Genomic DNA, 12,399 nt, shown 5'->3' on the forward strand with positions numbered 1-12,399 from the left:
TTGATGTAGTTGGATTAAATTCGTGCTTTATCGATCTGTCTACTCAAAAGTTTTGTTACTCGTTAAAACCAATTTTTTAACGTAAACATAGATATAAAAATGGTTATTATTTTTATTGAATTTTACGACGTTTAATTACATTGATAGTTTGTTACAATTATTAATACAAAGATCTATTTCTGCCGCCACGCAGTAATGTGAGCATTACCGCACCCCACTTTTAAAGGGCAAGTGTGCTGGTGAAATGAGAGGCACTTAGGACTTGTCAACTTACATCTCAGGGAGACGGGCGCAGTGGCAGTGCCTCAGATTTTTGCAATTTAAAGCTCTGAGTAGCACTGCAACTGTGACTTGTTCGTCCCGTCACATGTGTCATAAAAAAACACGTCGCCACATGAGTTCGAACCTCTCATTTGGAAGTAACTACCGCTTTATTTGGGCAATTTGAAATAAACCATTGTTAAATAACTAACATGCAATTGGATTATTACACCGTTACGTCTACGTAGATATGCAAATCATCTATCTGTTAATTGCCTAATTTTTTAAAGGGAGTCCATTTAACCACACAATCCCAGTCATAATTAATTCACACAAAGCTAGTCCAACTTGTTTGTTTAATGTATGTAGTATACGGGATGCGTCAAAAACTTGCGATCATATTTCACCTAGTGATGTCACTCACAATGACAAAAAATTTTACCAAAGTACATTAAAAGTATTTTAATTGAAAATCATATTACAAAACTGAAGACTATGTGTTAGATGAAACGAGTCTTTTCTGGGAAGTCAGCACAACTTAAAAAATGACGTTTTCAAGAGTAAACATTTTACCCGTGGAAGAAATGCCTTTGACTTTTGTGCATTTATTACATGAAATGTCTGAGTTCATACATGTAATTTTACCTTATCTTTATTTTAAAGTTACAGGTAAACTTGGAATATAAATTTAGGAGTTGCAAAGGTAATTTGAAATTTGCGATAACAACTGATTGCCTATGGTTTTGGTTGTTGGTTCAAAGTAAACGGAAAATGGTAATGTACTTAAGACGTTCTAAAGAAGTATTTTTAGTTATCCTCTAGGAGCCATCGAAAATATTGTGCAAAAGTTAGGCAGTTGTTACTTAAAAAAAGTTTTTAGAAGTAAAAAGAATTTGATTTTGAAATCTTAAGGTTAGTAGCAGTAGAGCTCCATGTGAAAGAGTTCCTCCTGGGAAATACTGCCACCTTACCTATTTCCACCGCCAAGTAGTAATCAGAACATTACTGCGTTTCGGTCTTATGGGTGGTAACGCCAGATAGTTTGTCTGAGCTCGCATCTCCTTTTCCTTTTCCATCCTAATCCGTGCTACGCCAAAGACGCATAAATCGCTAGTGAAGTGTATGTGACGTTAATTTTCGAACTCAAAAAATCCGAATCCGCAACATGGCATTTTTTATAAATTAACTATCCGCTTCTCCGCCCAGCATTAAGCTGCGTACGCAAGTGTTTACATGGTGGCGTTGTTGTTGGCCCTTCGACGTTTCGGACAGTAATGTTTGGTAACACGGCTTCCCGTCCTTTTACTTGCGAGCTCACGTTTCTATAAGCTCTTCACGAGCTATCGAAGGTATTTCAATTTTTTCTTATAGCGTCACCAATGGGTAAGGGTGTTGGTGAAATTACAGTCAACTTAAGTCTCAGGGTGACGGGCGCAAAGGCAGTGTCCCTCAGATTTTTGCACCTGTCGCTTACCACCAGGCATACGATTTGTTCGTCGCGTCACTTTATATCATAGTAAATTTAATTAATATTTGGACAGTCCCGTATCTTTCTACATTAGTTTTGATTATAGTGGCCCTCCCTACCGACCCTTAGGGTATACGAGAAGGGCACTATGACGTGCGCGAGCATGCCCCGGGGTGCGTTTTGCACTGACGCGGGTCTGGGCGGAGTGACCGGAGAAGAGAAGACCAGAGCTGCATTGACCCGTGTTCCGATCAGTCTAATTCAATCTCTTGGAGAGATCATACATCATGATGTCGGTAAAAAAAAGAGCAGCGCTTTTGTTCGCATCTTTGATGTAGATAAATGGATAATTTCAACTTCATTACATAGATTTAAAAAAATATGAAGATAAATTTGGTCGATTTTCAATACCAAATATAAATTTATCGACGTCGAGATCTATTGTAGAAAACTTTTGCGATTCCTTAAGATTAAAAATGTGCGCGGTAGTGCGGAGCGCGGTGTGCCATACCCTGCAGTTCGCCGCGCCCCTCCGCGTGGGGGTGCGTTAAAACCGCGCGCGGAAATGCGTTGTCAGTGTGTTCAACCTGAGGTACTTCAGTTTACATTAAAAAACGCAGCTCCGCGCTCCGTCGCGGGGCGCGCTTCAGTGTGTTAATCGGCTTAGTGTTCGGTCTTTGTATTAATAAATATAACAAACTAGTGAAGTAATTTCACAAAAAAACACAAAAGCTAATATGATGTTGGAAACTTTTGATACATCTTGTATAGTTCTACATTGTAAAGAGAAACAAAAGGGATGGCTAACGAGTTCTGCACACCTCGCTTCGTGTTTATTCATAAAGCAAACACACTGAGTTTAGTTTCGTCGGGATTTGCATGAATTTGCAGCGAAACAAGAATATTTTTGAGAAAATTTTCGATTAGGTGTATAAATTATTTAACCTGTACCCAGAATTGGGATATACTTAATTTATTTTTATTTCTTAATTTAGAACTTAAGAAGAAAATTAGCGTGAAAATAAAAAAAAAACAGAAATGATGATGAAATGAAACAGTTCGGAATTTCGAGTATTCCGTTTCTCATCTGCAATCAGAATACCAAAACTTGTCGACTTATGATACGAACTATTGCCCCTCTCCCCATTCACCAGATTTAGCCTGATTTGACACTTTTTTACCGATTTGCATCAATTAAGGGAGTGATAACCGAAACCGAAGCCTATTTTTCATATAACTGATCAAGGTATATAGAGTTAAAAGGAGATTACGTAAAAAAATAAATCATAATAAAAAAAATGTTTTTTTCTTCTTCTCAAAATCACGGACTCATAAAACCGGCCTGTCTCTTTGTAAAATACTAACAACTTCCCAGGACTTGTATTACCATGGGATATCCATTCATACAAATGAACTTTAGAACATATTTAAAACTGTAGATGGCGACACTTTCAAAAATAAAAAATATGAAGTATTGAATGTCGAAAACTTGAGTACTAAACATCTAAGGAAATTTAAACTTGACAATCGCTATCGGTTTCTATTGTGTAAATTATTATTTTTATTTTCTACTTTCGCGGTCTTGAAATAGCTTAATTCAAGCTCTGTACTATTTTTGTTCCATAAATTGCCTGTTACACAAACGTGAGACTGTAGCTCCTGCCAGGGAGGTTCTGGCTGAAAATCAGTGCTGTGCAAACTAAATTTGCACAGCATTTCTGAGTTCAGAATCCTCGCCAAACATCTGTAACCATAGACGTATTTTTCATTAGTATGTTTTATGTTTTTTTTTAGTGCGTGACAAACAAATGGAATTTAGAATTTGAATTCGGAATTAAAGTACATAAACAACATTTTAGGAATGTACAATTAAAATTCATTGACAATTATGAAAATTGGTGAAAACAATAAACTTCCGTTGAATAGGTAACAAATGGAATGTTTCTTAATGGTATTCTTTTTAAATTGTTAGTTTGCAATAAATTGTATAGATGGCACTTCTTTGAATTTATTCTCAAAACTAAGCTAAATCAGCTTCTTTGCCCATTTCATTCTATGTTATAGTATATATAACCAACATTATGTATAATTAACAAATAACCTTGACAATAATGTAATAGCTGTCATCTGTTGGCCTGTTCGAATTTGATTACAATCACAACTGGGGTTTATATTTGATGCCATCTATTGGTCACCGTTAAGAATCAAAATAAGCATCCGAATAATTGGAGTTACAAGTGCGACATTTCTTAGGAGTGCGACCTTTTACTAACGTACAACTTTTTTTCAACAAATATTTTTAATAAAATCGTAGACACTACAGATACTTTAGCGCTGCAAGAGGATATTGACATGCTCTCAGATTAGTGTAGAAATAATAATAATGTCGCTTAATGTTAGCAAGTGTCATCTACTCCAATTTACACGCAAAAAAATCCTTTACACTACACATACAATATGAATAATGTAGAATCCAAACGTAAGACAGTAATAAAAAATCTGGGAGTACGGATTGATTCCAGTCTCCCTTATAAACAGCATTATCACTATATAGTGTCAAAGTGCAATCAAATTATGGGTTTTCTAATGAGGTCTGCACGGCCACTCAGAAATCCATGTAGCATTGTTGTTTTATACAATGCATTGCTTCAAAGGGTGTTGGAGTATTGTTCAGTGATGTGGTCTTCGTATTACGATCGACATAAGACTTAGGTTCTCATGTGAAGATAGGTTAAGGTATTTTAAAATTGACACCTTAGAGAGTAGACGCTCTTCGCACAGCTTTGGCGTGTTATATAAATTAGTTAACTCTGTGTGCGATGCTAGTGAATTGTTACATCGGTTTGGGATTATGATTGGAAGGTACCGCACGCAAAAACTTTTTTATGTGACAGTAATAACATACAACGTGTCGTACAATGATCCGTTGTTTCGTATGTGCAGGAATTTGAATAAGGTTGGCATTGAGACTGATATATTTCAGCGATCTTTAAAATCGTTTATAGTGTTTACGAGGTCTCAAAACTAGATCCAAAATGCGTTCATTTTGCTTATTTTTTGTTGATTTTTAATTTATGGTTTGCTCAAACTTCTCCTTTTTTTCTTTTATTTTCAAATACGTACATTTTCATTTTTAAATAGAATATTTAACTAAATCTGTTTTATTTCAATGTTGTGCACAATTGTCATCTGTTCCAAGCTAAACATTGTTGTAGTATTAAATTAATATTAAGTAATGTCCATGGTTTGTGAACTATTACTGGGGCTAAAAATAAATAAATAAATAAATAAATGGATGGATGGATGGATGGATGGATGGACGGACGGACGGACGGACGGATGGGCGGACGGACGGATGGACGGATGGACGGATGGACGGATGGACGGATGGACGGATGGACGGATGGACGGATGGACGGATGGACGGATGGAAGGACTTAACTTAACTTAATAATTTTTAATCAGTACAGAGTACTAAAAAACCGACCTCAAAATTACGTGTACGGTACATCTATTTGCCAAGTTTAATGAAATCAGTTACCGGAAAGTACGCAAACCCGGATTCATCCTCTAGTTCGCCACTATATGGAACTTGACACAGGAGATAACAAAAATCGGTTCTCACTACTCAAAGTATATTGAGAGATAAACACCTTGAATTGGAGAATAGCAAAATCAACCATTAAAATTGCTTCTTATACTAAAATTTAGGCGCTATTTACAAAAATGAATCTTACACATCTACCCATAGACGTGGATGATTTTCTTCAAAATGAAATGGAACCACTATGGAGGTACCCTCTTTACAACAAAAGAGAATCATCAAAATCGTTTCACAAATACCGGAGTTACCGCGTAACAGACATACAAAAAAAATACAATCGAATTGAGAACCTCCTCCTTTTTTAAAGTCGGTTAAAAATTAAAAAAAAAGGTACTTGCCGACGAAAAGGCCTTTGATTAATACTTATCAAAATAAGTATACATAGTCACATTGACACTTACCTGTTGGTAAAACTGTGGCTCATCTTTCTGGTACAGTACAAGGAGCACAGAGTACGCCAGTGTAAGCACGATAGACATTCCTATCGCTATGGACCGTGCTATAGGCATCATTGTGTGAACCATCTGTAACAAATAATTTACATAATATAACCACTGATTGTTCGAGATAATATCGCAATATAAATTTGAACAGAAAATTTGAGAACCTCGGTGGTTCAACGGTTTGTTCTGTGGACGCTAGATGAGGAGGGGAGGAGGGGGATTGATTCCCGATCGAACCAATTTGGGAAAATAACTTTTCCAATTTGTTTCTTATCTGGATGTTTCGGATAGAGGCCGGCAGTGAATTCCGTTGCTCTGGTGCTTAGTCATTGGACAGGGAATTTCCTAGTACGAGATCAGCTAATGGTATGGTTATTTAGCACTTTACTTTTATAATTGTTAATACAAAGATCGAACACAGAAAAACACTCAGAAAAAATTCCTTCGATCCGGTCGGATTCGAACCGACGTCTTCTTGCATACCGTGCCAGACGCTATACCAATTAAGACACGGTACGAACCAACGGACGAATTCCTCTATGTGCTTGCGTCGTGTCTTTGTATTTGCTTTTTCAACGACTTTTTAGTCGTAGCGCCATCTATAAGAAATCTATGACAGATTTATCACCCAGTTAGTACCTTTACAGCTACCAGTCCTGGCGAGAGATGTCGCTATTCACTGTATTAATTAAATTTTTATTGAATTGATATTCAATTATTTTCTGTGAAATGACTCCACTAGTTTGTTATAATTATTAAAACAAAGATCGAACACTCAGAAAAAAATCCTATTAAATTTTAATTATTAAATTAAAAAGACGGTATTCCTCGACATTAGCGCAGTTGGCCGGATTCAGGGACTTAATAACAGTAAAGATCCTCGCGAAAGAGTTCGTCTAGGGAAGTAACGGCACGTCAACTATTTCTGCCGTCAAGCAGTAATCTAAGCATTACTGCGTTCCAGTTTGGAAGGGTAACGGATGCAGTGGCAGTGCCAATAGGATCCTTGCGATTTAAAGCTCTGAGTAGCACTGCAACTGTCATGAATAGGCGTGTCACTTACTAGCAGGCGCACGACTTGTACGTCTCGTCTTTTGGCATTATAAAAAAAGCTGGTGAATCCAGCAGGACCTCTTTTTGCATTTGTGCTGGAAGCAACACAACACTGACATTCAACCGCCTCAAGTTGATAGCGAGGTTAACTGGAATTAACCCGTTCGCGGACAAAACTTTTGGGATTATATCGGTGGAGGCCACTCGTGATCTCGTGCGCTAGATCTTTTTTATTTTATAAAAAAGCGTAATTGCTCATTTGACCTCCATCTCAACATCCACCAGTGACGATGAGGTCGACGATGGAGCATGCATAAATAATGCCTATTCATATAGTTCAGGGAACATGTAACGCAACAACAATAATAACGCAACATCCTGGGTCATGGACACACACATTAACAACCACAAATTACACCAAAAGTCACGAGAGAAATAAATATAGGCCATACACATATTTTTCCCGACTTGGAAATCGAACCCAGGACCTCTGCGTGGCAGTGGTAACCGTTCAGCCGCTGAGGTAGTTAAAAGTTTGCTGGCACGGAATACCACTCCATGCCCGTTAGCCATATAAATGTGGAAGCGTAAATGGAGATTAGTAATTCACTGGAGTAATTGGTCCATGATACACCTATATAATGTCACCATTTCCGCCAACCCATTAACGGTCACTGGCCTAAGGTTCAAAAAGCTTTCTTCACAAGGAACTCTACCAAATTTAGTATACATCGGATTTCTAGTACGGGAATGTATAATAAAAATTCTTTTAACCCAAAATATTTGTAGACAAAGTCAAATAATCATTTATTGCATAGGTGCAAAATTTTTACACTTGAAAACGTCATTTTTTTAAGCTACTACTCGTTCACTGCGCTGACCTCCTGAGAAGAACGATTGAATCTTGAATTCTTGATTCATATTTGTGTGGAATCTAGACTCTTGTTGTCTTTCCATAATTCTTTATCTAAAATATACTCTTCAATTTTGTATATGACTTTTCAATTAAAATACTTTTAATGTAAGTTTAAAAAACTTAGGAAATGATAATCTTAGTATGTATATTCTCCGGAGTCTTATTGTAAATACGTATACAGTTCCCCATAAAAGAATAGTTAAATCGTGGTGAGTTTGGACTTAGTTCTAAGGTTAATATTATCGATATCTTCTTAATGAAATTATGTATATTTTTACAGTATATTATATAGATTAAAATTGAGTATGTTAGTAATATACAAGTATTTTTTAATTATTGAAACTTGGAAATTTGTTTCATAGTTTGCAACTATCCAGACAGAGAGACCAAGAGTCGTTAGACATTACTACGGCATCGATTTAACATGTACACGAAGCTTTGTAATTCAAAGTTGTAAGATTTTGTTGATATCGGATTTCTCATAAAAATTAAATAAATAACACCGTCGGCGCTGGTTTACAAAGTAAATTTGGTTACCGTTTAAACTGTTTTATATTCTATGAACCTTAACTCAAAATATGAGTAGCCGCTTAAAGCATTTGAAATGTGGGTCTACAGAAGAATTTTAAAAATATCGCGGACGGATAGAGTATCCAATGAAAGAGTATTGCAGATTTTTAATAAGAAATTAGAGGTCTTGAGTACTGTCAAGAAACGCAAACTACAGTACTTTGGCCATATAAGGTGTAATGATAAATACGACCTACTTCGACTAATTATTCAAGGAAAGATATAAGGAAAGCAACACCTGGAAGAAGGCCAATTTCGTGGCTAAAGAGCCTCCGGATATGGTTCAACCTGAGCACAAGATCCTTGTTCCGTGCAGCTGTCTCTAAAATACAGATAGCCCTAAGGATAGCCGACCTCTAGAAGGAGGTGGCACCTCAAGAAGAAAAAGATACTCTATGTAGTCAACCAAATTTGTGAACTATTGGAAAACGATTCTCCAGCTCTTACCGGGTCAACAGAGCGAATTATAGCCTAAATCGTCTGCGTACAAAAGACTCGTACCGAGCAGTGGGACGTTCTAAGGGTAGTTAACTAAACTAATGGATAACTCACATCCATGGTCCTTAATCATGAGGTTCCGCGGCGGTTGTTGCCGGTTTCCGTCGAATCACTGCCACGGAATACGTCTGGGACTCCCGGTAGTTTTCAAAAGTATCAAGGGCAGATTTTGTTTATGATACAAAGTGATGGGATGAACAATCGCGCGCCTGGTGGTAGGTGACACGCCTGTCCATAACGTTATTCAAAGCTTACTGTCGTCATTTCATACATGCAGCCTGAGTCAACTAAAAAGTAACAACTTCAAATGGCTTTAGTTGTTGTTAGTTGGTACCGCATAACAGTGAAAGTGTTGAATTACATTGGAAAAAATACATGTATAGTGAAACTAAGGATACTCACTGATTAGTATACGGTGTGAAAAACGATGCCTAAAAATTTTCATGACATAAAAAAAAACACAAACTCACCTTGAAATTTTACAAAAAAACCGCTGTATTCAATAGGTACCTTAGAATAGAATAGAATACATTTATTACATAACACCACAACACAATAATAAACAGTAAAAAATAAAAAGTAAAAAAAAAAATAAAAATAAAACAGAACAAAATTAAAACTAAAACAAACAGAAAATGAATAACAAAAAAGAAAACTAAACAAAATTAATTAAAAATAAAATCTTAGCTATAAATAATTATGCGACCACAAAGCTGGTCAACACTATTGCTTTACTAAGTAGATGTCATGTGTGCGGCTGTGGCGTATGGAATAGGATCCACTCAGCTAATGTCACCGCCGGGACAAGGCTGTGACGCTGATTTTCAGTGGACCCTAAAACCGAGTGAGTACCGGACGTGTGTGTCGCGTTTAAACTAAAATAAATTACGTATATATTTCTATAATGTAGTATGGTGTGTTCTCTTATATTTATAAAATACTTAAATAATTCATTTGATACATATATGCAGTGATAAGCATATGCAATGTAATGTCTATTATTTACAACAAACAAAAATGGGACTTATTTAGTTTGAAAATATATCGATTGCGAGATTTGTGTCACGTATATCCTTACATATATCCAATGATTTATTATATCAACTGAAATAAATAGAACACGTATAATAAGTATACGATATATATTTTGCAAATGGCTTATAATGTCGTTTGTAAAATAATAAATACTGAAATAAAGCCAGTGACCTTGCCACTCGAGACGCGCAATAAAACCTATTACGTAAGGGGAAAATATGAGCTAAGGTAGTATCGATTCTTAAGCTCTCAGCCATACAAGTTCTATATAATAATATAATCAGGACAATTTTGCAGCTGCCACGCTTCTGCAGAACATCGAAAATGTTCGCTAACGTTTTTAAAACTATTACGCGAAAAATAGCGGCTTTACTCATGCGCAGAAATAGTATTAGAATTAGTCCAGGTTTCTTTTCAAGAGCACTGAATTTATGTATATAAAATATATATATATTTGTAGTGCTAACACCATTTTAAGTATGCTCTTACTAACCCTTACGGATATTCCAAATATTTTATCAGGGCTTTAAAGTTCGCAAAAATCTGAAAGATACTACAGCGCACCCATCATCCTGAGAGATAAGTTGATGAGTCCCATGTTACTGTAATTTTATCAGCACCCTTCAAAAACGAAACGCAGTAAGGCTAACATTGCTGCTTGGCGGCAGAAGCTGGTAAGGTTGCAGTACTTCTTCACAAGGAGCTCTACTACGAACTCGATGAACGTACGATGTGCCTATTTCTTTTCTACAAATATTTATTTTCTTTAATTTAATTTTCCGTATCCGACGGCGCGTATAAAAGCTCCAGTGCAAGTTTGTCCAACTGGAAAATTAGTTTGCACTAACTGTCTCTTTGTCTTTTCCTATAAACTTTACCAAGATGCCGTGTAAGAGATTTTTTTTAGCTCTTTCTTTCGAGATTTTTAATTGGAAAAATAAACAAAAAAAAATAACGGTAAGGTTGTTATCACTGCAATACGACATTCCAAGTCGCTTCTTATTTTTAAAACTGCATTGCGTAAGTATCTTCTGAAACGTTCCTAGTATGCAACATGTATTTATATATTTATTGGTAAGTATAAGTATATTTAGGTATATATATTTCTTTATTATTTACAAATATATATGTAAGTCTAGTACACCGTTATTTATTTATTTATTATTCGATACATATATATATATATATATTATACTACTTATACGTTTCTGACTTTGGCACACTACCTCTTCTCCTTAGATTAGCTTTCTTATACCTCAAAGGTTGTCTGGAAGAGATCGCTCTTGGCGATAAGACCGCCTTTGCCCACATTAGTTTTAAGTTGTCTATGTACTGTTTTTGTTATTGTATGTGAGCAATAAAGTGTATATCTATCTATCTATCTATCTATCACTGCAGTTGACCGATGTCTAATCGATACCTATATATTTTAGTAGCCATCGGTGTTTACGAGTATAACCAGAAATAGAGACGAAATAAGGGCCATCCATCCCTGGCAACTCATCGGGCAAATGGGCGATATAACACTTTTAAATATCAACTCTCGTTTGCGCTGAAATCACAAATTAGAAAACTGAAATAGTACAGCGCCAACAACTGACCTGTGTACGTCTCCGTATATTCTAAAAATATTCTGTATTTATTGTAATAAAGGTAATATCGCTAACTATGCCCCCCATAGTTAGCGATATTAACAGCAAAACATCTAATTACAAAACAAACGGAATCACATTTCATCGATAATTAAATATTAAATATGTAATTTTGCAATTGACGTCCATTATAGCAAAGCTTACATTAAACTGGTCGATTTGAAGTGAAATAATTGACGACACCCGTCATTTGTTTCGAATTCGGGCTGGCCAATCGGAGCGAAGTTGTCACCGTAATGATTTGGCAAAATAATTTTCAAACAAATTAAATTACATTTCGCCTCTATTCCTGGTTGTATACCCAATGGTAGTAGCTATATTGTAATTTTAAGTTTATTGTATGTCACGATGTTTGACCACCATGATATTCAATTATTTTTGTGAAATTACTCCACTAGTTTGTAATAATTATTAATACAAAGGTCGAACACGAATAAAAAATTCGTTCGATCTGGATTCGAACCAATGTCTTCCAGCAAACCGTGTCAGACGCTATGCCTACTAAGCCACGGAACGAACTAGGGGACCTTACAATTTTTTTCTCTATGTGCTTGTTGCAGATCCTTCGTTTTGGTTTTTAACGGTTTTTTGCCTTATCTGTGAGAAATCTATGAAATCTTTTTTACTTAATCAGGTAACTTTACAGCTACCAGCAGCTGACTAGAGATGTCGCTTTAATAATCGTAAGTTTTAAGTAAGAAAAAATTCCTTCGATCCGGTTCTTATGAAAATTGCACTTTTATAAAATTGTATTTTATTAAATACATAATCGTAAATTTATGTAATTATTTCTTGTTATATAATACAGACACGTACTTGCCCACAATTTCAAAATCTTAATAGTAGCTATTACTCCTTGTGAAGAAGTTTGTCCAGGGAAGTACCTGCCATTTTACCCA

At 35.8% G+C, this 12,399-nt stretch overlaps 1 protein-coding gene across 1 annotated transcript in view; it reads right to left on the reverse strand.

Annotated features, from left to right (window-relative positions):
* The window catches only part of LOC113234015 (adenylate cyclase type 2-like), a 254,540-nt gene that overhangs the window by 209,205 nt on the left and 32,936 nt on the right, over positions 1 to 12,399 (reverse strand). Inside the window, exon 2 of the mRNA XM_026469243.1 lies at positions 5,735 to 5,857. Coding sequence (XP_026325028.1) covers positions 5,735 to 5,857 — 123 coding nt within the window. The remainder of the gene's footprint in view (positions 1 to 5,734; positions 5,858 to 12,399) is intronic.

This window comes from Hyposmocoma kahamanoa, unplaced genomic scaffold, assembly GCF_003589595.1.
Source record: "Hyposmocoma kahamanoa isolate Upper Pololo Valley unplaced genomic scaffold, ASM358959v1 81, whole genome shotgun sequence".
Lineage (NCBI taxonomy): Eukaryota > Metazoa > Arthropoda > Insecta > Lepidoptera > Cosmopterigidae > Hyposmocoma > Hyposmocoma kahamanoa.